The sequence below is a fragment of the Anas acuta genome, chromosome 7 (genome assembly GCF_963932015.1).
Source record: "Anas acuta chromosome 7, bAnaAcu1.1, whole genome shotgun sequence".
NCBI lineage: Eukaryota > Metazoa > Chordata > Aves > Anseriformes > Anatidae > Anas > Anas acuta.
Window position 1 is genome coordinate 37,789,528 of NC_088985.1, and position 26,917 is coordinate 37,816,444.

The 26,917-nt window shown below is 49.9% G+C and overlaps 1 protein-coding gene across 5 annotated transcripts in view; it reads right to left on the minus strand.

Annotated features, from left to right (window-relative positions):
- Nucleotides 1–26,917, minus strand: part of STK32C (serine/threonine kinase 32C) — a 79,195-nt gene that overhangs the window by 3,126 nt on the left and 49,152 nt on the right. For 2 of the 5 annotated variants that reach the window (XM_068689339.1, XM_068689338.1), the window contains 10 exons: nucleotides 11,543–11,694; nucleotides 8,738–8,911; nucleotides 8,229–8,266; nucleotides 5,884–5,973; nucleotides 5,347–5,450; nucleotides 5,131–5,247; nucleotides 3,353–3,478; nucleotides 3,061–3,192; nucleotides 1,547–1,614; nucleotides 213–962 (listed from right to left, as the gene is read on the minus strand). In XM_068689339.1, coding sequence (XP_068545440.1) covers nucleotides 824–962; nucleotides 1,547–1,614; nucleotides 3,061–3,192; nucleotides 3,353–3,478; nucleotides 5,131–5,247; nucleotides 5,347–5,450; nucleotides 5,884–5,973; nucleotides 8,229–8,266; nucleotides 8,738–8,911; nucleotides 11,543–11,694 — 1,140 coding nt within the window. In that variant the 3' untranslated portion in view covers nucleotides 213–823. Of the gene's footprint in view, nucleotides 1–212; nucleotides 963–1,546; nucleotides 1,615–3,060; nucleotides 3,193–3,352; nucleotides 3,479–5,130; nucleotides 5,248–5,346; nucleotides 5,451–5,883; nucleotides 5,974–8,228; nucleotides 8,267–8,737; nucleotides 8,912–9,528; nucleotides 9,773–9,987; nucleotides 10,376–11,542; nucleotides 11,695–17,364; nucleotides 17,510–26,917 lie in introns of those variants that run through there. The other 3 variants (XM_068689341.1, XM_068689340.1, XM_068689342.1) reach the window with 3 other exon arrangements.

The following is a 26,917-nucleotide window of genomic DNA, read 5'->3' on the forward strand; positions in this document are numbered from 1 at the left end:
AGCAGCACTGTAAGGCCACCCACTTGGTTTCCATTAAATCTACATCTGTGTGAAATAAACCCTCCGAACCTGGACAAACAGAACCAGAACGATCTGATCCGTTTGCACAGCTCCTTGCAGCTCACAACAGCTATGTGAAGAAAGCAAATATTTTAAATACATTTTACATATCAATTATGTGTTTAATCATTACCAAGCCCCAGGAGAATCCATGGAGTGCACAAAAAACATTTATTTGCCGGGAGTCGGGAAAAAGACTCTGGCAGGTGATGAAGGGACAAGGGTGTGCCCGGGCCATCCCCTGCCCGTGCCACAGGACCGTCCCTGCTCCACGGGACCAGCATTGCCCCTGGCTCTCAGCAGGCTGCTGCCACCCTCTGGGACCAGCGAGGCGCTGGGGCTGCTTCGTCCCCACGCAGCCCTCAGTACTGGGAGTGCCAGAGTACGGCGTGCGCCCCGTTCAGCCTGCCTCCTGCTCCACACCTGCTGTGCCCCTTTGCTGTAGGTGTAACTCCGCGTGTTGGCATCTTAGTGTGTTAAAAGCGTGTCCAGATCAGCAACCTGACATGAGAAAAGAATAAAGAAATCGGTCTACCTCCTCCGACTCGTTGCATAGCAAGGACCCTTACCCACGACAGGCACCCCAGTGCGCAGACCGGCGTCCGCCGAAGTCCCGAGTTCAGTTCTGTGAGAACTGTCTGTGTTGCTACAGCGCTGCGAGACGAGCTGCCGCGTGCCTCCGGCTGTCTCGGAGCGCAGCCGGTGTTAACTCAGCGCTACCTGAGAACGGGGGACGGGGAGGGGGCGGCTGGCGGCCCCCAGCCTAGCTGCTGCCCGCCGAGGAGCACACGGAGCTGCACATGTTCAGGTTGGAGGTCTCAGACTCAGCCTCCGTCTCGGCTTCATCGGTGGTTTCGGGGGGGGACACGGACTCGCTCGTCTGCTCTTGGCTCTTCTTTAGCCTGTGCGGGGCAGAGGGACCAGGCGTTACGCCGCGATTCCCAGGGCAAAAGCAGAACGGGGGGTGTGGGACGTGTCTGCAGCAGCAGCTCCGCTCCTCGTGAGGTGCCTACAGCCTGAAAGCAGCCTCCAGCTTTCCGAAGCGCTGCCTGCCCCACCTCGGCCACAAGCCGCAGCAGCTGCTTTAACGCCAGCACTTCTACTGCCCACTTGTGACGTGCAGGGAAAATTGTCCCATGCTCCTTGCTTTTGTTGTTCCCAACAACATCGTCTAAAAGCAAGATGGACAAGGGGACAGTAAGGGTGAACTGGAGGTGTGTCATATGTGCATACTAGACCCCAGAAGCTTCTCTGCAGTGTATTTTCTTTGCTGGCAGTGGTTAATAGCCACTGATCTTGTCCCCCTTTTTGGGAAGAACTGTTTTTTACAAGGACGCACCACCTGAGCTCCTGGGCTGACATCTGTCAAGCAGAACCAGGACCTCAGCGAGATGCTCCTGACCTTAAGGCTCTGGCACTCTGAATTTCTGAGTTAAGACAGGAAAAAAGTATTTCTTCGTTCCAAAAAAATGCCCCCCACACTTACTTCTCTCTGTTAAAGATGACAAAGTCTTGCTGGATAGCTTCAAGGCATTCTTGGAGATAGTCATTTTCCTGTTGAAGAAAAAAACCACACAGGCATAAGAAGGCCCATCTGCATCTCTCTGCTTCCTACAGCAGCACGGCACAGAGCAGCCACCAGGAACTTCAGCCTCGTCAGCTGATGGAAATAGCACAAGCGATCGCTTTTGTGGCTCTCACTGGGGGCTTGTTTCAGGGGTGCACACAGCGGGGAGCTGACAGTGCCCACATGGCAGGAGGAAGGCGTGGATGTGCAGACAGCTCATGTCCCATGTCTGCCATTGTCTGACCCCCTGCACCTGCCTGTCCCTGCTCAGAGACCTGCCCGGAGCTCACACACTGCTGCTGCGGGGCCAGCTCCCACCCTGTGCTGCCGCACGTGCTGAGGGGCTTGGCAGACAGCTCGCCCCCAGCTCTGCCGCCAACAAACCCTCCCAGAGGCACTCTCAGGTCTGCTTATTCTGTTCTTTTCCTCCCCAGCTTCCCGATTTATCCTTCGGCCTTTTACAGTAAGTCTCATTGATCGCAGCATTAGCTCCTGTCGAAGAAGGAAGGGATCTATTGCAGTTAATTGGCGCAGACAATGAGACAGGCAAAATCCCAACCGGCGCTTCCTGCTGCTGCTCAGATAACGGTGTCCTTGCGGGAGGGGACGGCTTCTGTTTCCTCATGTTGGAATTTGCTCAGCTAAGAGAGGAGCTGCAGCACCACAGTGGCGGTGATGGGATCACGCCTCCTGCCACCCCTGCACCCCGGCCCTCACAAAGCACTCCGTGCCCCAGGACCTGCCCTGGTGCGCAGTGTGGTGGTTTTATTCTGAGGACGTGTCTGATCTGCAAAACCCAGATTCTTGTATTTATCTCCCTACTGACATAAAAGCACCCTAACGCCCACAGTGAACAAGGGAAACAAATGCGTCTGATCTCCAGCTGCATTTCCTGGCTGATGAACCCTCCAGAAAGCGCTCGTGGCACGCTCCCCCAGACCCACGTGCCGGCCTCTCCGAGACAGGAGCCCAGCAGGGCTGCGGGGGCTGACACAGGCGTACAGCCCACGTGGAGTAACAAAGATTCGGGCCTATTATCCAAAAAATGGAACCGACACCCTGGCTGTTTCTGTGTGGCCATCATCCAGTGCTCAGACAAACCACTACAACCTAACCCCATCCGCAGCGTTTGGAGACGTGGGACAGTGCCCTTCAGAAAGGCTGTGACCAGATGGACTTTGTTTTTAGTTTTGCTCTGGACCAGCATGCCCAGACCTCTCATTTCATTTACCAAGCCACGGGTTATTGTGAAAGGGTTTTATCAAACTTATGTAAGAGGAACATTTGGTTGTCATGAAGACTCCATTTGGCAAATGTTTTTATCAAAACAAATCTGCACGGGAAGGCACTGCCGCAGTAACTACTGGTGCACACCCCCACAGTTGGTATCTCAGCCTTTTTCCCTGCTGGCTGTTACCGCAGAGATCACTTACGGACTGGGAGCTGTCTTTGCTGTTGTCCCTCGACTTGTTCTTTGCAAGCCTCTTCTTCTTCTTGTGCAGGGGCCTCGACTCCAGGATCATCTCCTCCAGCTCGAAGGTGGGGTCGCAGTGCAGGCGGCCCTTCTGCGGGGCACAGGGACACCACAGGCATGGGTTAGCCGTGGGGCGGGCTCCCTCCCCCTCAGCAAACATGCTCAGGAACTCCTGCTGAGCACAGCCCTTCACCTTAGGGTGCAAACTGGCCCTGGCTGGGCGAGGGAAGCCGCCTGCTGCTTGTACTCACGTTCGGGACGAAGCCCGGCTCCACGCGCTTCTCGCCCACGTCGCTCCAGACCACGGCTGACAAGTAGGCTGACGTCTGAATGTCGGCGAGGCAGGAGAAGCGGTGCTCGGGGTTCACCGTCAGCAGCTGCCAGGACAAAAGCGTTCCCATGAGGAAAGAGAAACAGAAACAAGAGAAACAAGAACCCCCCCTGCTTCCCAAATGCACTCAAGTAACTCAGCAATGCTGCAAAGTTTGTTTTGGGAAATACGCAACACCCTCTAAAAAAACAAACACAAAACTCAGAAAGCTGTTCTACAGAGCGTGAAGCCAGGCGGTCACAAGTTTGGTACGGTGACAGCTCGGAGCAGCCCTGCTTTGCCTTCCCTCCGTGGGTGCCCACGATGCGGGACCCCCCTGCCACAGCCAGGCGCTGCTCCTGCCACCGCTCCCCCAGGGCCGGAGCAGGCAGCCCCTGAGGTGCTTGGCCTCCCCAGGGGCCCTTCCTCAGCTTCAAACAGCACACGCCTTATTTTCACACCTCCTCTGTGTACCAGGGGATGTTATTCTGTTTATCACACACTCAGACTATTGAGTATACACGAAAAAAACAATCAGATAGGAATGGCAGCTCGCTTGCCGCTCCACCAAGGAGCCGATGTGAAGGCAGGCTGGAATTTTCGGAGAGCTCTGCATGGTACCGTACCGAATGCTCAACAGATCTGTGGTATCTGGCACGGCACTTGGGTAAGGCTCCTGGATAACTCAGTGCTTTGTCTCCAGCACCAAAAGCCTCGGCTGCAGCCTGGCCATGCCACCACCCTGGGGCCCATCCCGGTGATTTCCCCAGGGCACACAGAACTCGAGCCCCGGCCTCCAGCCCTCCCAGCTCAGCTCTGGCATCCACAACCTGGGCGCACTCCTGCTGCCCAGGGAGCCTGGACACGATGTCCCTGCACGCAGTGACATTCACCTCACCACATGGCACTCCCACGGTGCGCAGGGCAGCGGTGCCAGGGGACAGAGGGGGGTGTGGGGACAGGAGCGTCCCACGGGGAGGCCACTGCCAGCGACTGAGCTCTGTGCCGCTCCTAAAAGCTGGCACCTCGTGCAGCCCAGCAGATGGCAATGTGAACTAGCTGCAACGCTCCACCCAGTGGTAACTAACTTTGCTTCTTAAAACAAAACCTAATCATGTAAATTGTCCCCCCGACATCACCTTATATTGGAGTCCTTTGCTGTCAGCGCTGTGCACACCTTTCCTACAGCATACTCATCAGCTGCCTTCTGAGCTCTCAAGCAAACAGCCCCCCAAATCAGCAACTTTCTAGCTGCAGCAATAAAATGCCAGCAGCTGTTTCAGAGATGTACAGAAACCCTCTCGGACAGGTTCTCCACTAACTGTCCCTGAGCCGGACTCTTCAGCCGTGCAGAGCCGAAGAGGGAGCAGCTGGTGCAGCAGGCTCAGCACAGACTTCCCCATCTCATTCTGCTGTCCCAGCCACGATCGCCACCTTTCCAAGTCAGAAGGCCACATCTGTGCTTGGATGCTGGTAGAACACAATCCTCGCCTAGGTAAGAACTGGACTGTTACAACAAGATCAGCCTCTTTCCTTCACTGTGAAGCAATGCATCTTACTACAGAGGTCAGTGAAAGAACAAAACACAAGATTAATCCATGCTTAAGCCTGAGCACAGTCATATAAAATTAGTCCCATTTCAGTTTTACATTAACACGCTGAAAGACCTCATGTTAGTCCTGCTGTGTACAGTTCAAAGCACACCCAAGGGCACCTCACCTTCCTCAGCAGCGCAACCATCTCCTTTGACCACGTGGACGAGTACTGAACGCTGACAGTGCTGAACAGCTGGACCAAGGACTCCACTGGGTTGTTGGAGTGGATGTCATACGGCCTCTGGGGGAAACACAGAAAGGTGAGAAGAAAGTCACTTTTCTCTCTGCAGCTCGCTAAGGACGCGTGTTCTTAGAGCTCAGGCAGTCCGAAGCACCCTACCCAGCCCCGAAGGAGTTCGTAAGCCATAATTCCCAAGGACCACCAGTCCACTTCGAAGGAGTAACCCGTGCCGCCGTTCAGGAAGGAATGGAAAATCTCCGGAGCTGAACGGGAAGAGCACAACCACAACAGTTTATTCACTGACTGCAGTCAGCTTCTGTTTCCATCGCCTACTTCATGCATGTCCGCAGGTAGACGCGGTGACTGCTTTCATGCGTGAATGCCACCGGGGGGGCTTTCAGGACAAGCTAGGAGGCAGCACGCCTGGCCACGGAGGGTGTGAGGAGCTCTGCTCCCTCCGAGCAAGCAGCAAGGCTGGCAGCGGGGCAGGACAGCGGGGCAGGCAGAGCAGGGCAGGCAGAGCAGGGCAGGCTGGCACAGCAGCACCAGCAGGGCTCTGCTGAACAACTTGGGTGCATGCATTAATGGGCTAAGCTAACTCCGTGCCTTTGTGACAGGCAGGAGCTATGAGGCAGCATGCAGCGAGCATTCTCCCAAGGTAAAACCCAGGCGTAACGAGCAGCTATTAGTTCTTACCCATGTATGGCTTTGTTCCAGCTAACGCAGTTGCTCTCTCGCCATCCCTAATTATTGTTGCAATATTAAAATCTGTTAAATGTGCATGACCTTAAATAAAGACACAGTTTAAGAAGGAATTACTCTCGGCACAGAACAATCACAATGCAGAGTACAATTTTTCATCAGCTTTCAGTCTCCGCGAGCACAGCGCAGGGACAGGCAGTCCCCTGTACAGACCCCCCCAAATGGCCACAACAGACCCCGGAGCCTTCTCAGGATCCCGTGCTTGCCAGACGTTTAGGTGGTAGCTAGCTTTGCTTCTTGGTTTTGAATTGCACATGGAGCTTCACATTTTGAATGGATTTCCAATATCCAGCTTATTCCACCCTACCTGGCTACTCTACATCTTTGTTCACGTTACCCCCACCGCGAGCCAGTGACTGCTCAGATCCCCGTGGTACCAGCCAGCTCTCAGAGCTCTGCTACGTCCCACGGGCACCCAGAAAATCCCCAGGCATCCTTTACGACTACAACGCCCATTCCCCTCTCCTCAAATATTGCTGTCCCCTGCACTGGGCACTGCCACGACCAAATAAAATTCAAGGCTGAACATGAAAAAGAAAAGGATTTTTGTTTGTTTGTTTGTTTGTTTGTTTTTACAGGATTCTGAGTTTCAAACCTGGGATGACAAGTCCAGTTTTAAACGCCAAAATTCTTTACCTTTGGAAAAGTCAGGTTCAGCTTGTGGCCAGCATGAACAAACAGGAGGAATGTGACAAAACCAGGGGAATGCATAAAGGAGCAAGAAAAGCATTGTAACAGTTTACGCTTACAGAGCTCAAACATTACTAGCTAAGCCTACCCCAGGAACTAGTGAGCTACACAGCTCCAGCACATCATCGCGTTGATATATCCAGAATCTACAGTCAGTAACAAAGACAGTAGAAAAACACTATATTAAAATAATGCCTCGGTCATGTTGATTAAAAATAACCTGTAACTGTTTTTTGATGAAAGCCACTGAACCACGACTGCCACCAAAGTCCTAGAGCTGAGACAGTACCACTCTGCAGACCAGAGCAAATTCGGGCATGTCGGTCTAAGCAAAATTGTAACACTTTGCAAACCCTAAGATTGTACAAGGAAATCATTACAATATTTCAAACAGCACTACAGTACTTTCACTCTGTTTCTATATTCTCCATCATCAGGACTGGGAGTTAGTTAAAATCTGGAGAAAAAAATAGCATGAATGATTTGAACAGGCTGGAAAACACCTCTCTTAGGTCTGCTGCCAGCCAGCCGGGGCAAATCAGGTGAGCACTGGGGTATTTACTGGCACAGATCAGGCATCTGCAAGGCTTTAAGAAACCTTGCGACGAACTGAGTGTCCCTACAACACTGCTGTACGAAGTGCTGCGTACCTCACGCACTGACTCAACAGGAGCTGGGATAATGAGCACAAGCCGTAGCAGCAGAGGTTTAGGTGTGACATCAGGAGAGGTGCTCAGAACACAACAGTTCAGTGCAGTCGAGCCCCAGGCAGGTTGCTCGGGGAAGCTGGAGTCTCCAGGACTGGGGCAGAAGCCGCAGGACTGAGGAAGAAGAAAAACACCCCCCCACGTGCCTTTCTTGAGGCTTTCTGCTATCTACCAGGCAGCTGTGAAAATGGTCTGTAAATCACAAACAAGTTTCTGCTGTTATTTCTTCCTTGTATCTCCGTTTTTCCAACATCCTTGAGCTTTATACCCTGCGCTATCGTCTAATGAGCTTCCATGCACGTGTAAGCTTTGGAGCCTTCTGCCCTGAGAAATTGTGTCCTCATTTTGTAAGGTTTATTGCTGGAATAGAGGTGACTATAAGGGACCTGTCCAATTAGACCACTGAGAGCCTACTAATTGCTCAATAATAATAATATCAATAGATGGTCTCAGGAAGGTTCCCAAGCTTGCTCCTGGCTCAGCCCAGATCTCTCTCTACAGGAAGACATCAAAACTCTTTTTTCCTGCCTAGTAAAAGTTTATGTGCAGATCATTCACTTAGAACTCAAAAAAGACAGTTCTTGTGCTCTGTGCCCCTTCACAATGCATTTCTTGCATGGATAACCTGTGCAATGTAAGAGGCGCTGGCTTGGTGCTGGCGAGAAAGGAGGCAGAGGCAGGGGGTCAGTGAGAAGGGCTTCTCATGATGGAGCTTTCCTCGAACGGCAATGCACATGTATATCCAACCAAGCACCAACCAAATGTAAGGAGTGGTGCCTTTTCCACAGTGTTTGCAAATAAAAAGATGCACAGGATTCAAGACTGCAAAGAATCGGTCCCTTGAATGAAAGAGGTGGACAAAGCAAGACAGAGAGATCCTACCTTGCTCATCCAGGAGAATGTTGTCTGGTTTTACATCTCTGGAAAAAGAAGCAAGGTTACAGCAAGATGAAACCTCAGTCAGATGAGGGATGCAATTCTAAAACAACAACAAAATCTATAACTTTTTTATCTACCAAAAATTAGAAAGATATAACCCAAATCCTAATAAGGAGCAAATCCCTTTAAGATGGATTAGAAATACGTTTCCCCAGGGGGAAAAAAACAAGTGGGACCACCTGACTGATTCAGGCAGCATTTCCATGAAATTAATAACGCAAGGCTCTGCCTGTGAAGCCCTCGATCACAGCTTTTTTGGCTGCCCCATGGAGGAGCGAGGAGCGGGCAGGGCCAGCAGCCCCCCGCCGCCCTGCCTGCAGCACCAAGCCCACCCACATCCCAGCACGGGCACCCCTGGTGCCACAGGGCCACCGTGGGCTGTCACACCACAGGGCCCCTCGCTTATGGAAATGCCCTCGTTTCCAGCAGCACGGGGCAGCAGGGGGTGTTACCTGTGAATAATGTGCTGACTGCGTAGGTAGTCTAGCGCCAGCGCCATCTCACAGATGTACAGCCTGACTGTCTCTTCAGTAAACTGCACGTTTTGCTGCAGGTGATAGCGGAGGTCACCCCCGAGGAGCAAGTCCACCACCATGAACATGTCCTCCTCGTCCTGGAAGGAGTACCTGCGGGGAGCAGGGTGCTGAGCGAGCCTGCCGGCTCCTGCGGCATCTCACAGGAGTCACAAAATGAAGTTGTTTTTATTTTTTCCTCACTTAATTATACAGCACCTGTGAAAAACTGCAAACATCCCCGCAACGAGCATATGTTGGCCTCGGTGTTTACACTTCTTTAATTAGGCAAGCACAATTCAAGATTGCTGCCTTGCTTTTTAGCCTTTTGCTGTGCTGGGCAGCGCCTCCTGTCACAGGAGAACCCTCCCCGCTCACCCGGCACCACTGCCATCGCCACAGGAGGCCACACGCAGCTACAGACCCCGAAACTCCCTGGGGAGAGGCTTAGGACACCTCAGGGAACTGCAAAGCCAACTGAGGTGTCTCAGCTCCCAGCTCAGCACCCTGCCGAGGTGGCCCCGCTCCCCTCACACCCCACAGGCCTGGCGCCGAGCGTCCCCCCCCCCTGCACACCACCCCTCTGCCAGCAGGCTGCCTCAATTTGCAGTTGGGAAAAAACAAGATAAAACTGTACTGAAAATATCCCCGTGTATCCTGAAAGTGAATTAGGAAACGCAAGTGCTAATTTAACCACAAAAAAAAACACAGAAAAAAAGACCTATATTTACGGTATAGTAAAACGCCTCTCTGTATTTGCAGTGGATCCCGAAGGAGACTGACAGCAGTGAGGATGCACTACAAAATAACGTTCAATTGTTATATTTGGCAACAGCATTTCTATGGAGGGAGCCTGTGGGGTTGTGTAATGCTTGTGAATCACACACTTCTCATCCTGAATGTGTGCTCATTCTCAATGTATGAGCTGAGAGGGGAAAAGCTGCAAGGAGCAAATTTCCTCAAGAACTTCATTACCTGTTGGGAAAAAAAAATGTTTGCAACTGTTACAACTCTGAAAACATAAATACTAACTTCTTTGGCGACTGTGGAGTAACTGGCCAGCAGAAGGCAGGCGAAGCACTAACAGCTCCCAGCCTGCCAACACGCTCCGAGGCACCAGGAGCCTCGCGGGCTGAAGGCAGACGTGTGCTGCAGATGCATTTTTTGCATAACGCCTTGATTTCACCTACCCGTGATTTTCCAGGTAAGCACGGCCTCTCTTTTCTATTTGCAATTTGCTCCTCTTAGCAGGAGGGAAGGTGCAGCTCCAGGAATTTGTAGGTAATCTCCAAAACTGCTGGGCTGGAAGCACTGCCTAAAAGACCTGATGATGCTCTGTGAGCCACGAGCACAGAGCCTGCCTTTATAAAGACCCATGCTACAGCTGAAAGGGTGCATCACAACCCAGGCAAGGGATGTGCAAAGCACCGAGGAAATCAGTCCTAGGCAAAACATGGTTACCCTGGTCACATGCAAAACAGAGATAGGGGAGCGTGCTCCTCTCTCCCTCTCAGTCTGTCATCCTCCTCCCAAAGGGGTGCAAACCTTCTCCACCATCTCTCAGAAATGCCATTCCTCCTGCAGGATGGGTGTTCAGGCCATGAACTCCAGATTTCTGTAACCCGCAGCGTGTCCCCTGTCTGCCCTCCCCCTGGCTCCCCCCAGCAGCGCCCACGCCTGCTCGCACAGGACCGGGCATGCACATGGTGGTTTGAAGACAGCACACAACTTTTTTTCAGAAACAGATCACTAAAAATAGTTACATTTCAAATTGCTCACTACTAATTAGATTAGATTAGATTACGTTAGATTAGATTACATCAAATTAGATTACGTTAGATTACATTAGTGCATGTGCACTGGCAAAAAGTGTACTCATTACCTGGCAGTGTTTTAGGGTCTAACTTAAAAATAACTACCCTTGAATCAGGCTGACATCTAACAACTAATTTTAGTCTGTAATGCTTTTGAAAAACATCTTGTCTAGATAATTACTGTAAAAAGTGGTAGGCAGGACAACTCCTTGGCTTCCCTACAAGCACAGTAATCCTCCTGCCCCACTAACAGCCCTCCAGTTCACAGAGCAGCCTTGGCGATGACTGCACAGATGCAAACACGGGCAGGGCAGCTTCAAGCTACCTGCTTGTCTGGTAAATCTCATGACTTAACTCAGTAAAACTGTACTGAACACACTGGCTATGGCTAAGAGCAGTTCTGCTTATTTAAACTATTAGCACATCTCTGTGAGACAGAGTCCTTTACTGGGACCAAACATTTGCTGTGTAAAACACGACTTTGTACATTTTCATATTAATAAAAGTAATAAATAAACATCTCTAAAAATGCTAGCTTCTTTGAATTTTCAAGCTGCTTTTTGGAAAAAAAAAGGAAAAAAAAGGCCTCCCCAGAGAATACAATTGACCACAAACTGACTGTAAGAGTATTCAGTATCTCCAAGCACAAGGGATGGACTGACTGCTTCTTCAGCTGCAGTCATTAAAGGGAGCGTCTCACGGTGCCAGCACACCTTAGTCACACAGCACACAACACACTACGATATTTTAGTTACACTGGTGAGTGGCCCCTCAGTAGGTAGGTGATAGGAGTATTTGCAAGAGGGCTTGCTGAGAAAAAAAAAAAAAAAAAAAAAAAGGTTTTTGATGGCAAAAGATGGGCTGTCTTAAAATGTTTGAGGCCATGACATGCTGGCATGCCACCAGGAGGCAGAGGGAAGGAGAAGCTCACCAGAGGTTCACCAGGAACACGTGCTCAATCTCCTGCAGGATTTCCAGCTCCCTGAACACGTTGCGAACCTCGTCCCTTTCGATGCACTGCTGCTTGTTCATGTACTTCATGGCATACATCTTCTCAGTGTCTCTCTTCTGCACAATGCACACCTAAAGGACAGCAAAAGTGGAGAAAAAGATAAAGGGTTTAGCAAAACGTTCTGTATCCTCACTGCAGCTTTACTTAGCTGCATAAACAGGTTTCAGAGCCATCTCCTGAGTGATGATGGAGCTCCCCACAAACCCAGCGCTGGGCAGGGCGCCGGCTGCGCACGGTTCGGTTCTGCCTCTCCAGGCACCCCCGCAGGGTCGGGGGTTCAGCCGGGTTCCCCTGCTGCTATTTCCTTTGGTGCTGCTCCCCGAGGCTCCTCTGACTCCCGACGACACTCCAGTTATCAAGGTAACTATTTTTAAATGAATTAACGAACATTATGCATGTGGTGTAATTACATCTGTCCTCTTTTAATTATCAGATGACATGCTTATTATTACAACGTGCTGAATGTATTTTCTTTGGAAAAATAAAATAAAATCTGGCCGTTTGCTCCTACAGCCTTCATGTGGATCACCACGGCGAGGCCAAGGTGACTTCTCCCCCCCCATCCGAGCCGTGGCACCTGCACCGCGCGGGGCTGGGACAGGTGGGGGCTGCTCTGGCTGGCAGCGAGCACCACGCGGGGCCCCAGCCTCTGAACTGCTGCTCCTCTGCAAGGCTCCCATTAATAACTGCTTGCAAGTGCTAATGGCACATAATATAATATCATCAAGGACACGTTACAGCAAGAAGGTGACACAATAATGGGTGGTTATCAGTAGCCTGATGAAAACACCCCAATTAGTGGCACGCACTCCAATTATGGGGATTATTTTGCGGTTGTCACTGCGATTGCTGTACGAGCAGAGGTATGGATTTAATAACTCCGTGCACACCTCAGACCCCATGCTAAAGGCTTCCCGGCTGCCATCTCCCAAGTGATTTGAGCTGCACAAACCAGGTCCGGGCCTCCAGGACCCCCTGCCCGGGGACAGAGCGTGGCCACGTGCCCGGTCCTGCAGCAAGCAGGGCAAGGTGGCCTTGGCACCAGGGCAAGGTGCCCGTGGCCACAGCTGCGGGAGGGCAGCCCCAGCCCCAACCACTCTCCGCCAGGCCCAGCAGAACGAGTGAGGGCTCCTGGAGCCCCGTCCCTGCCACCAGCACTGCCCAGGGGTGCCAAAGCTGCTCGCGTGCCACTTCTGCTGGGAGCTGTGATAAAAAAACATCAACTGAAGCCCTGCTTACTGCAGGTCAAATGGCAATGAACTACCTAGCACAAGGCAAAGCACCCGTGGGATCTGACTTCTGCTTAGAGCAGACTAAGCTGGCTGCATGTTTAATTAGCCAAGCAAAAGTAACTCTCTTTTTTAATTTCTTTGAACCGAAAGACCTAACAACAGCTCTTTAAATCATGGACACTGCTTCTCTAAAAACAGCCTTTCACTAACAGCTTGCCAGACACTGAACAACATCCTCTTCTGATTTCTGTTTGTGTTTCTAAATTTCTAAATCTTTCTTTTGTTTGTTTTGGTTTAGATTTTGACTTTCAGTATTTTCACATGCATTGCTTTTCACATTCCTGTCATTTGCTTTTTGTTTCTCTGCAGGGAAAAGGGACACCGAGTAGAATAAACGAGAAAGTGATGGAAGATTCCTGTACTCTGCAATCATCCTAAGTTGTTTTCTGAAATGGAACAGCATCACCTCAATACCAAGTAATTCCAGCTTCAAGTGCTCTAGAAACTTTTATTCTCTATTTCCTGGAAGAAATAAAAAAAAAAAAAAAGAAAGGAAAAAGAAAAACACAACACTTGGGAGTCAATAGGAACATTCTGCTAATGGCCAAGCCCCACGCAGTGCCGGCTGGGGGCAGCCCCACGGGGGCAGAGGGAGGTGCCGGTGCCAGAGCGGTGCCGGCGAGGCCCCAGGCACAAGGCAAGGGGCGCCAGGACAAGTCTCCAGTGCCCCGGGCACTCCTCCAGGGCTCGGGCATGCTGTGTGCCCTGCAGTCACCCCTACAGCCCTTAATGGCTAAGGACGTTAATGCAGTTCTTGGCAGGGCTTAGCACGGGTCTACAACGTGAGGAGCGGCGTTGGTCCTGCCCTCGCCTGGCATGGACGTTTCGGTCCTCCGTGGCAGCAGGAATCCTCCCTGAAATGTCTGCGCCTACAGAAATGTGTCCCGTGCACAGACACATAGTGCCCATCACACACCTCTGTCTGCTCCTCTGCTCGTGCAGCTGCTCCTGAGGAAGCAAGAAACAAAGAAATGTCTACTTGGTAACGAGTCTAAGTGGCTTTTTCTATTAGGCTCGATCTATTTTTCAAGTAGATCTACAAAGTGAAGAGACACAAGAAAGCAAAAGAAAAGCCTACTTTGTCCTCATCCTGCAGAACGTGGTCCCTCGCTGCACAAAGGAAAATTTCGGTGCTTAAATGCAGCCATTAGAAGAAATTGTATGTGATGCTGCCAGATTTGCAAGGCAGAAGGCAGGCATCAGCTGGTAGGATATTGCTCAAGACATGGCACATAAAAGATTTAATAGAGTCCCAGATACCCTGAGCATTCAGCTGCTGCCAAATGGTTTGTATACAGCTGCCTTTGCTTTTATTGCATTAAAGGCACAAAGGGTTTGGAGCTTGCATTTACTATTCAGGACATGAGATGTGCATTTAACATCTCCCATTTCGATCCCACTTTATGGGGCCCCAGACAATGGCAACGCCTGTATTGTCATCATAGCTGGCGGCTTGTTTTCATCCGAATCTGGGGCAATCTTGGTCTTTGCTCAACAGCCTGATCTATTGCATTAATTTAGAGGAGACTAAGAAGGATCGCTGACCTAGATGATGCCCCCAAAAGAAGTAATGGGAGGGGAAGATGGACTCTTGGCTTTGCAATATGCATCTTCTTTATGTAGGTGTTACTGTTAAAGCACACAGCACACAAGTGTGTCTACACGTGCAGGTATGTGTAAAGGCATCAGAGTCCTTTGGGTCTCCCCAAAACAAGGCAAGTGACAGTGGGGCAGAGCCACAAGCACAGCCCAGCATGTTGTAAGCAGTTTCCCAGTACGCTCCCAAACTCCTTTATGCAACCAGCCGAGGCAGACGCACTGCACATGCACTGAGCACCTCACAAACACCTTCTGCAAGACAGATGTGTTTAAAAGAAACCTTGAACACGCAGAGGGACTGAGACAGCAGCAGGACACGGCTCCCACCGTGGGGGACCACCTGCAGCTCTGCTGGCTCGGCTGCTAACGCCACCTCTGCAGCCACGGCATGGCACTGGCGTGTGCCGCACACTTGAAGCATTGTGCATGACCACGCGGCGTGCAGGTGAGCTGCTCCTTCACAACATTTTCTGTCGACAGAGCTGCCCTTGTACCTCGTGCTTACAGCGTGTTCTCAGCAGCCGGAGCAGCCAAGGATCCAGCCCCAGCCCGCCTGACCCCGTTTCCCACCCAGGAGCCTCCCGTTCAGACGTCTTAGGGCAAAGCCTCGGGATGAGCCCTGCTCTGCAGAATCACAGCGCTCTGTCACTCAGTGGATTAAGCAGCAACAGCAGAAACAAAGTCCATAAACTGCCAGGAATGATCTGGCTTCTTATTCCTCCGCAGCACTCGCTGAGCTACTGCTTTGCAGAGTTACTTCTGTTTTCCACCCAACCATGCTGTAGCTTGGAGTGGAATTAGAGAGCAGAGATTTGGTCGTCACCTTTTTTTGTTGTCCAGGAGACTGCAAGACATTTTTTCACTGGAAATTTTTTTGCTGTTGTTCTTGTTATTTTAGGATATTTTCCCTGATCCTCCAGATTTTTGCTGCTCTGTACATTTTTCAGTCCAACTTCTTTGCTATCTTTTAGGCAGGCAGGCTTTGCCTCTTCTTTAGAAATTCAATAACTTTTTTCCTGCTGATTCTGAATGAATCCAATGAGCTGAAATCCCCACTCAGATGAAAGGTCATCTAATCATTTAATAGCATGTCCTGACTTATCTCAGGCTAATTGTAATGGAACAGCACAATTTGTCTGTGGGCTCAAACAAAAGCAAGTACTTTGCATTCTGGGCAGTATCTGCGAAGCTGATAAATACTTGAGATTGCTTGATCTCAGCTACCCAAAGATTATTTTTCCTTCTACTGAGGCAGACGTCATCTTAAATTAAGGCACTCACCATCCCACCCTCTGCAGGACATTACTGTCACATCTGATGCAAATGCACCCAAATGGGTTCAAGAATCTTCCTCTTGCTTTGGGAATGTGAGCAGTAGGTTTTCCAGAACCTCTTAATGGCTTCTGCCTTTGAAAGACCAGGAAATGCACCGTAATCCTTCCACACACAGAAACGTTATTGACTCCGGCTGATAGCCATCAAGTAGCTTCAGCGTACAAACCTGGATTTTGCTTATTTTGTTTTTAGAGCAGAGTCAATGCTTTGCATTAGCAAGTACTACACACTAACATCAGTCACCTTAATCCTACATGAAGGTGAGCCCCAGGAGAACACTGCTCCAGCTTGCCGAAGAGCTGATTCGGAGTGGTTACACCTGCTCCAAACGCACTGATTCACACTCCAGTTCCTGCTGACTGCCTCTGGGTATTTGTGCCTGGGCTCCTGGACACGCGACGCTGTACCAAACTCCCATCACATATTCAGATGGTTAAATAAAAATCCGCATATTTCCCACCGTGCAGAGACGAGAAGCACAGCAGCTACAAGCGGCCATCCCGGCACCGGCTGTTCATCGCAGCTGACGCATCCATGGCACCCGCGGGGCTTAGCTGACCCCAGCAGCACCCCCCAGGCATTAATCACCCAGAGCAGCAGCTCTCAGCTCCCAGACATGCGCCAGCTCCAATGAAGTCATCAGCAATCAACATGAGCAAAAGCACCGCCAGAATATGCCCTAAACTTTTACCCAACACAGAAAACACCAGCCGCCCCTGGCAGCAAACACCTTCTGCATCAACAGCTCAGCACCAGGCGCTGCCTCCACGTGAGCACGCCCGTGCCCCAGGCAGGACGTACCCAGGCTGCAGCCCTTCCCTTCGGGCTGGGCATGGAGCAGCAACCACCACACCTGCTTGGCAGCAATGTGCCCGCTCTGCTCCTCTGCCCCCCAGCCTCAGCAAGCTGCAGAACCTCCCCAAAAACGTTTGCTGCTGCTCTCCTTCCCATGCCTTGGGGCTGCGGATGCCCTCATGCCCTGACTGCAGGCAGCGATGTCTGACAATTATATTTTTATATATATATATATATAAATATATTAAAATATTATATTTTGCCAATTTTATATATATATATAAAAGAAAGTTGATTTTCAACTATCAGGAAAGTAACAAAAAGGATCAAGTTATTCTGAAGAGGAACCAAAGACGTTTGATGTGGCCACAGTGTCACGGCTGCACAGTAGGCAGCATCAGCTACCCTGTTATTTAAAACCAATCTTCATATCCATTTTGTATTACGGTTGCACTGATGGTAATTGAAATACAGTCTTTGCCTGTTAATTAACATCTGTGTAACATTTGTAATTAAAAAGATAATATTAATTTGTTCTACAGTTCTAATAAGCATTAAGGACGAAACCATACAATCAAATTTTTTTTAGCCATAGCCAAGATAACGAAGCTTAAAGCTGTCTCCTAGGTGTACTTGCAATGATATAATTAAAATGTCAAGGACCCATTAGGCTCACGACCACGGTGAGCAGCTGGATGGAGCTGTGCTGGAGGCACCTACCCGCCTAACAGCCAGGTCCTGACTTCTGTGTCCGGCCGGGAGGGACCCCGGGGCCAGGTCACCCCTGCGGCACTGCACCAGCCCGAGCCCCGGTGCCGTGGACACGCAGGGGTGGACACGCAGGGGTGGACACCCTGCTGGGGCTGGGACTGCAGCCCCACGTCCCCAGGCTTGAGCGAGAAGCTCGAGAAGCAAAAAAGCAGCACTGAGTTACAGGTTGCATCGGGTGTGAAACACCGGCAGCACCTGACAACGATCAACTCAAATTTATCAAATCAGATTCAGCCCATCTAAAGCATCCTCGATAAGGCCCCGTTTGTGCTGGCTCTGCCGAAAGCAGCCCTCTGGCAGCTGGGTCCTGCGCGGGGGCTGTGTCCTCCCCATGCCCCGACACACACAGGAGGCAGCATGGGCAGAGGTGCTTGGGCACAGCCCGGAGAGCAGCTACGGGGAGCACAAAGCCTGCAAGCTGGGTTGGGAACAAAAGGGGAACTGAGGGTTCCCTGACACACAGCAGTAACACCGACAGGTCCCAGAGGACAGGGCGTGGGCTGCAGAGAGCAGGAACCTGCAGCAGGAGCTGGCCCCGAAGCGGTGCCCAGCACCATGAGGACACTGACCCCACTCTCAGAGGGGACCCATTGCCATGATACTGTCTGATCCTGAGTAAAAACATACTTTAAAACAACCAACAGCCTTCACTGCTTTGATTATGCAGCTTATTTAACCAGAACTTTGTTCTGGGAACAGCTTTGACAATGGTGTCTCTGGCAGTGTTTTCCCCCGCTATTATCTCCGGCACACAAAGCCCCGTGCAAAGAATGGGCCACCTGCAGCCCTGCTCCCCGCGATCTGCACAGCAATGTCCTGCAGCACGAGGATCTGCACAGCAATGTCCTGCAGCACGAGGTGCAGTGACAGGCCTGCAGGCTGCTGGCCCTGAGCATGGCGCTTCCCAGCCCGGCCTCGGCTGTGCCCCTGCAGGGGACCAGGCCAAGGGCCCTGCTGGGGCCGGGCCTGCCCATTGCAGCAGCGCTGCCTTTGGGTGCTCACCTGTGTGGTTCTGTTCCTCAAAACAACATACACATCCAGGTGTGATGCTGAAATCGCTGCTCCTGTGGTCATACTGGGCCCGGGTGGGATGCTGGTGTTCACAGCCAGGGACACACACAGCACCAGGAGGTGCTCCTGCTGCACGCTGCTCTTTTTGGAAAGTACCTCCACATTTTCAGGCTCCCGAAAAGGGCACAGCAGCTGGCACAGCAGCTCCATGTGGCCTTCGTGAGAGAGGTCTGTGCTGTGTGCATCCGCTGGGCTGCACCCAGACGCAGGCATCTGGCCTCCACAGCAAGCTGGTACCATAAGCAGCTTTTCAGCAATTATCAATTTCAGCCTGTTGGGACCACGTTATAGCTACGTCTCAAAGAATAACAGCAAATATATTAATAACACAGTTCCCTCTTCAGATGCAAAGGTCAAAATCAGAACCCATTTGCTCAGGTATAAAGGAAATTAAAAGGTATTAAGTTACAGCGAATGGAAAAAGCCTACAGTCCTCAGGAGACATGCTCTAAGTACAAGGTTAGCAGCTCGACGCATCTGCTTTCACATCCTTACCTCGAGACTTGATTTTATTTTTTATTCTGAACACCTCCCCATCTTTTGCACCTTAAGGTATTTTTCATGCAGTCTTACCGTTTTACTTTTTCCCTGCTGAAAGTTATGCTTTATCGCAAGATTGATGAAGGACTGGTTTGTGAGAACACCATAAATCATTAAAACCTCTTTAATTCAGCGTGGCTGTTTGCTACAGCCAAGTGGTAACAGTAGCTGATAAAACTTTTATTCACAGCAAGCCTGCTGGTGTTTTCAGGCCATGTCAACACTTCCATTAAAAATCCTTTTCTCAGTTGCGTCTGGTAGAGATGAAAACCTCTTCCGAGCTAAAATAAAAATTGTTGTTTGAGATAGCATCTCAGTGTGTCACACCTCAGTAACTTTAGCTGTCTGATCTTAAGATCGTGTTCATGCTCTTGTGTAGATCTGCAGAACTGTGAGTGCCACAGACCGGGCTGATTTGTATCGTGCTCACTCCTGTGGGAGGAAAACACGTACAATAGGGGCAGTTGGGAGCCTGCTCAAACACATGCAAAGCTGCCATTGCAGGGTTTTTTTCTTTGATTTTTTTGTTCAAAATGAACCTTTTTTCTTATTTTTATTTCTTATTTCTATTTCTGTCTTGCTGTTGACATAAACAGCATCTCAATGTTAACACAACCAACCCACAGAAAACACCCCAGGAAAAACTCCTTACTGGTTCCTGTATCTAGCAAGGTGGGAGCTGAGCTCTTCTATCTGGTGTCTATCTTGAATTTTTTTCCAACTTTCCTGAAAGAATTCCTGAGGAGACAATGCGGAACGTTATCCACAAGCTCTGAATCCTGTGATTTAAAGGAATTTTACATGGTTCAGATTAAACACTTCCTTTTCATGTCACGCTGAGAAATAACATCCAGCCAGACATTAAGCAGATGTTTCTGCAATCGAGTTTTGGGTACGGGTGATTATTTGACTTGCAGCTCCAAAAATATGTAGACTTCTATACCTCATCAGAGACATTAATCCAAATAAACAAGGAAAAGCCAAGGATGTGACAGCATATAAACTGAAGAAACACATAGGAAGAGAAGCACTGCCTTTGAGTTTTGTTTGCCTTTTCCCCCACCCTCTCCCCTCGTGCACACCAGCTACGTGGTTCCATTGCTTGACAGAAATCATCGGCAGCTACCTCAGCACCCGATGTCTTTACTGAATGCTGCAGCACAGAAGCACGCAGGCTGCTCCTTTGGGCACAGCCTCGACGTGTGCCCTCCACGCGGCACTGCCGGACTTGCTGACCCCAGGGACAGACGAGAGCGGGCACCTGAGAGCCTGAAAGCAGACGGCTTCTGCTTCCCCACGGCTGCGAGCACAAGCAGGGAGATGTGTTTTGAAGCTTCCACGCTTCCAGGAAAGCCCGACAGGCACCTGCATTTTTGAACAGCTTTAATCATGCCCGTCTCTCTGCTAGGATTTTCTGGTTTAATATTCGAAGAACAGCAGTGAGAAGTCCCACCGACCTGCAGACCCCCCGAGCACACTGTGACCCGTCTTCTTTCTGCCTTCTGGGTGCGCCCACCCCAGGCGCACTGCTTCCTCCACACCAGCAGCAATCCCTGCACTCTGGGAGCATCTGGACCCCAGCACACAACTCCGGTTAACAAGTCTTTTCTGAATAAAATGTGAAAATACATCTTCCTGAGGCTGACAAACAGCTTGAGTTAAGCCTTGTACTTGGAGTCATCTTTCATTACAGCCAAAATTAGATTCTGTGATGTTTTATACGCCGGTCAAAGAGGTAGACAAGACGGTTTTTTTAGTTACATATTTGATAAAACCTGGGAGCAGACGGAAATCTAATTATTTCCAATGAAGAATAGAGGGCTTTATTTAATCTCTGGACATAAATTAATGTTGTAGCTATTCCTGATCCCAAGGCCAAAACAATCCCTGTGCTATTTGGAAAAACCTCATCGCTCATCCTGAAAAGATGCTGCCAGGCGATGGCACCGAGAGCAGCGTGCCCTAACAGCCAGGGCGCTGTGCTGCCGCCGCAGCGTGCCTCCAGGCACAAGTGTCTTCATTGCTGAAGTAAATAAATGCAGGTGTAACTTGGCAGCCAAGGAAGGAGGCAGTACTCGTGTTCCACAATGCAAAACTTTCTGGAGGCATTTAATGAAACTTGCAGCCAGACGCTCCATGTTCCACTGGCAGAAGCTTGCTTCATTGCACTGATGTGTTTATCACCAAATTCTCACAAAGATCTGCCCTGGTAGACACCTCATCTAGCGCCGGTCCCCCGTACCAACAGACCTTGTTTGTCAGCAGCAGGCACAAGGGACTGCGAAGTAACCATGAGAGCTGTCACGGTGCAGATGCTGGTACCTAAGATGCCAGCAGATTGTGAAGTGATTCCCAGCAGAAGGTGAGCAAGGCTCACTTCAGTTCATTAAGAACAGCTCATGTGCCAAAGCTATCGGGAAACCTCTCAGGTTTGACACTGGGCGTTGGGTCTGCCAACTGGCAGCCAGCAATAGAGTAAGTGTAAGCAATTGCTATGTGACAGCAAATGCCCCCATGCACACACTGTGCACGCTGCACTGAGCATTAATTACCCCATCAGCTCCAGGTTCGAAGCCTGTAACTTGGCGGGATGGAAGTTTGGCCAGGTTATAGCTCCATCTGTTCAGATTTCCTTTTTAATACTGCATTAAAATCCCCACTACCTTTCCCTTGGGAAAAAGGACAGCTCAAGCCTAGACCTTGCAGGACGTGACCAAACACAGCTTTACTGTCCCTTTGTCCAACACCCAACACGAAGCCTTCGGAGTGCCACCCTCGGAGAACATGCCATGACCCATCGTAGTACAAGCAGCAAAAGTACCAGTGAGCAAACACCATCTCAGAAGGGAGAGCATTAATGATGACTTGTGGTTAAGACCACTGTCAACCCTCCTTTAGAAAAAAACACGCAAGTGCATGTGATGGCAGCTCCTCGAGGAGATGGCTCCTCCAGCCCCAGCACCCACCTCTGCCCGTGCAGAAACTCCACACACAAAACACAAGTCCCTTGCTCATGTCAAATCCATTGCAATCCCTTCTAGCCACCAGGTCCTGTCCCAGCAGACTGGGGCGAGCCGCGTGTCCTGCAGGAGGGGGCTGCAGGGGCACGGGGACCACCAACAGCCCAGGGGCTGCCTCCAGCCTGGATGGGGAACGTATTCCTAGGAAGCCAGGGCTCCACCTCACATGCCTTTCTGTCCAACCTACCAAACGCCACTGAACAATATCGTATTACCAAAATGCAGAAATATGCTCTGAGCACTCAACAGCACAGAAGAGGATCTTCCTACTGCAGCTCTCCCATTAGGCACTGCGGAGCTTTTATGCTTCCACTAATTAATCCTGCTGAGTTATTCACCGTCCCTCAAGCGGCCCATCACCACAAACATCCCCACGCACAGCAGGCAGCAGTTACTCAGCTGAGTAATCGCTGCGACTTCAGCCAAGCACCCCAAGAGCCAGCAGCTACCGCGGGCAGCCCCGCGCAGGGGGAGCGGCGGCGCAGCAGGCAGTGCTCGCAGGGTTGGTGGCAGGGGGCACGGCAAGGGGCACAGCAGTGACTGAGCTCATCGCCCCTCAGCTTTGCTATCCACATTTTATAAAGAAATGTGTCTAGAAGCTTTCAGCAGACTCATCTGGCACCGCATTTGATATTTCCGTAATACTCTACTTTTTCCAGATGACCATGGAAAATGATGGGTTTTTCCATACACTTGCCAACGCATGTGAATAAACCCTAATCTGTCACTTATCTGACAATGCTTCATACATAAATTGTTTGCTCTCCTACCTCACTGCCTGTGTGACACCAGGTCATTTCTGAAGTCGTTCAGTCCATCTTTCTTTGGCACTGAAGACTGCTCTTACTAATACCAGTCTAAAGCGTTCCTAAAGTGCTGCTACAAATGATAGTCTTTCTGCACTATTTTTTTCAGTGAGTTGACCTGTCTTACATCTATAGTACTTACTGCCCAATATGCACTTAAAATTATCAACTGTGAGATGCTTCCTCTAACCAAAATACCCTCTGACACAAAAGGTTGCCAAATTAGGCATTTCACAACTATTAAAAGATAGAATTTGCAATGTAAAGGTTAAAATGATCTCCCATGTTTGTGCAGAACACCTTGAAATCAGTGGCTCCTTGTGGTTTTGTAGCTCTCCTCGTTCAGTGCACCAACTGATGACGTGATGGTGCCGTTATCTAACAGCTCCACTGCGCTGCTGCTGCCCTGAGCTCCTGCCACACTACTGCCTGCTAACGTAGTCCATTTTCAACCTGTATACTGAATTCTTTGTAAAAAAGGGGTCAGCAGTTGTCTTAATTTACTTTTTTTTTCCTTCTTATATCAACATAATGTCATATGTAATTTTTATATTCATTATACTCTAATGTTTTATTACAGTGAACTTTTTAATCAAGCACAGCTGCACATAGAGAGGCAGCCTACGGCTCTGACCCCCTGCTTTATAAAAAGCAAGTTGGTGTACATCCACATTACCAGAATGCTGGTTTATTGACAACCCCGACACCAGACCCTTCACCAGTTCCAACACAAACCTGACATCCCAGGAAATGAGCACAGCATATTTATGTGAATTGGGGGTATAACTCAGCTGGTATGTTGCACATAGGGTCTTGGACAATCTGAAGGCTGTGTGTGAAGTCTCTAATATCACTTCAGAGCTGATACGACAGGCTGACACTACTTGGGGAAAGAGAAAACCCTAGTCTGGTATCACAAGGACTGCATCTGAAGATAAATCCTTCCTTTCCCATTAGAGCTGCTATCTCTCTTTGAGGGACTGATCCATGCCAAAAACCCCCTCATGTTAATTAGGAGATAAGCGGAGAATTGGGAAGTAACCTTATTTCCAAGCGTCTGCAAAATGACTAGAAGAGACAACACAATTTCCCGAAGCACTCAGCTTTTGGAAGAACACCTGAAGCATATTTATTTCAGACTCTACTCCCTGGAAGTGCTCCCCACCCCGGCCTCAGGAGTACGTGCTCCAAGGACAGCAATGGGGGTCACACCGGTCCTAGAGGAGGCACCGTGCACTGTCCAGACAGAGAGATATCGAAGCAGAGGCTGTGCAGGCTGCAGTGGGGCTGCTCACTTGTCACTGATGACCTTGATAATGGCAAGCAAGCAGCTGGGAGAGTAGAAGTGCTGCACACCAGGTAGGGATGTAGAACAGTCATGACCAACAGCAGGCAGGCACGGAGAAGTGGGATGAACCCCTGGGGATGGGGCTGGGTATGGCAACTGGGCAAGAACAATCAGACACATTGCCCAAATTAAAGCAAGAGGAGTGTCTTATGAAGAAAAACTGCTTGAAATGAGCTCGTTGGCTTAAAAACGGTTGGCTGAAGGAGGCAGAAAACCTCAAATACACCAAAAGATGCTGCAAATCAGAAGAGAATAATTTATTTTTTATATCCAAGGTCAACGGCACAGGTAATAAATGGCAACATGGAAGCTTGAGGTTACTTACTGAGAGAAAGTTTCTAAGGCTAGGCACAGCAAGATACTGAAGCAGACTGCTGGGGGATCCTCAGCGGGAATGTACAGCTTCCAGCACACCATGGCTCTAGCAACAGTCTAGATAAATACCTGCTAAAATTGGTGACCCTCCCTCGGCGTGGGAAAAGGCTTTCAGGTTTCCTGCAGCCCTGGTGTTACCCTCCTTCCACGGGAAACAAGGCACTTCCACCAAACCGCCTGTCCTGATTGCCCAGCGCCTTCCTTCTCCAGTAACTTCTGAAGTAGCCAACTTCAACCAAGACTGAAAGAAACTAAATGTCTTAGCAAAAATGGATTCCTTGCAGGTTGTGTAAAAAATCAGGCAAAGAGAACCCAAAGCAATGCCTCCCCTGAGGAAAAAGCAAGCAAACTGCCACTGCTGCCTGGTACGTGACAGCCCCTGACTGCCACGTTAGCACCTGAACCATGCAGGACGGTCACATCGCACACTGAGTTTTCCCAACAGCATTATTAAGGGAAAGACAGATGGAGGAAAGCAGCACCCAGGAACTGAAACCTAATGGAAATCACATTCTACTTCCACTGTTTACAAAGCCTTTATTTTATGGCCGTTCTCTAAGAACCTCTTCACTACTGACAGGCTGAGCAGCCTGACCTTGCTGTTTTCCTGTTTGTTTCCCTGTGTGCCCAGTGCTGAAAGCATTAGCAGAAAGATACAACAGAGCCAAATAAATAAATAAATAAATAGATAGATAGATAAATAAATAAATAAAAGCAGGTACCTAAATGGCAGAATAGAATCCAGGAACACAGCTCAGGCTGAGAATTACTCATTTCTGTCTCTCCTTCCCCCAGATCCATCAGTCTTGAGGGGAGAATTAAATGAGAAATGGATACCATTGCACAACAGTTTGGACACGATAGGAAACAGGTTTTCCACTGCTGAAGAGCAGGGTGGTGCCCAGGATGCCAGGAGTGCTCCAGAACAGCTTCCCACGTGCACAGCCAAGCCCCTCGCTTGTGCTACATGCAAGGGACCCGCAGCACCCGTCCCTGAGCTGCGACAGAGCAAAGCTTTCTGTGCCTGGGCAAGCATCTGAGAAGTGCACTGCGCTTGGCTGAATTAATTCATTATCAGAAAGCATCCAGACAAACACTGAGCTCCTGAGCACCTGGGGAGAGCAGCACCCACCTGTCACTGGCAAAACGTTACCCTTTGTGCAGCGCACGAGCTGCTGCTTTCCTGAAATGCTTCCTCATCAAGCAGGCATTCCGAGGGCAGGGTTTTTTTTTAACTTTCTCCAGGCACTGGGAGAATGAAAACCCTTTGGAAAATATCCAGTATGGTGCACTTTGACAATTCCAGGTATTTTCTGGCCACACTTGGCAGGCATCAGATGTGATAGTACCCACACACCATGCAGGCGAACAAGCAGCAACGCTGCAGTGATGGGAAGAACTGGGTGGCACGCTCGGACACGAGGGGGTTGCTTTATATGAACCACTGCCTAAAGGGGAAAAGTGTGTCTGAAACACTCACCTGTATTTACACCAAAGCACACCAGGATCCCCCCCGTTTGGTAAGGCATGTGGTCAGACATAACGGCTTTGAGCCCCATAAATAACCAGGGCCGAGGCTACCCAGCCACGATTAATGTGGCGAATTGTAAATCTTCTATAATACAATTAGGTAGCGGGACTGTACGGCTCATCTGCTTCCCAGGGAATCAGAGGTATAAATAAAGACTGCCTGGAAAAACTCCGACCATTTACACGAGTTGATCTGACGCCAGCACCACATCCTGCCACTTCTAAAGGACACGTGCAGACACAGGAGACCTGGCACATCACACAATTTAAAAAATAGCAGGTAGCTCAAATCTATCATTTTGGTGCTTCCTCCCGCTGGGGCCAATGACCCGCAGAAGGAAGGCAGCCTCTGACAAACACCATCGATGTTTATGATCAATAATAAATCACAATTACGGCTGTTGGCTTGTGGGCAGCTCCTGCACTCACCACGGTAAAGGCAGAAGAATGGAGCCGTACCCAGTGCAGCTTCTCTGGATTTATGTCCGTACAATTGCTATGAGAAACAGATTTGCTTCTAAGCAGTGCACAGACACTTGCACAGGAAGTCAAGAATTTCAGACTTCTTTGAATGCTGCTCCAGTCCACAAGAACAAACACATCACGAGAAGACAAGGAGCACGGCTCCTTCGACAAACATCACTGAACTACGGTGCTGCCTGGAATAACAAAGAGGGCACACCCCATAATCCTCGGGGTAAATCCAGAAAATATTTACTCTAATAAACTCATACAGAAGTGCTTAGGGAATATTTGCTGTATCATGCTAACACGTTCAACATTTCATAAGAACAGAGGACATTGTTACTTAT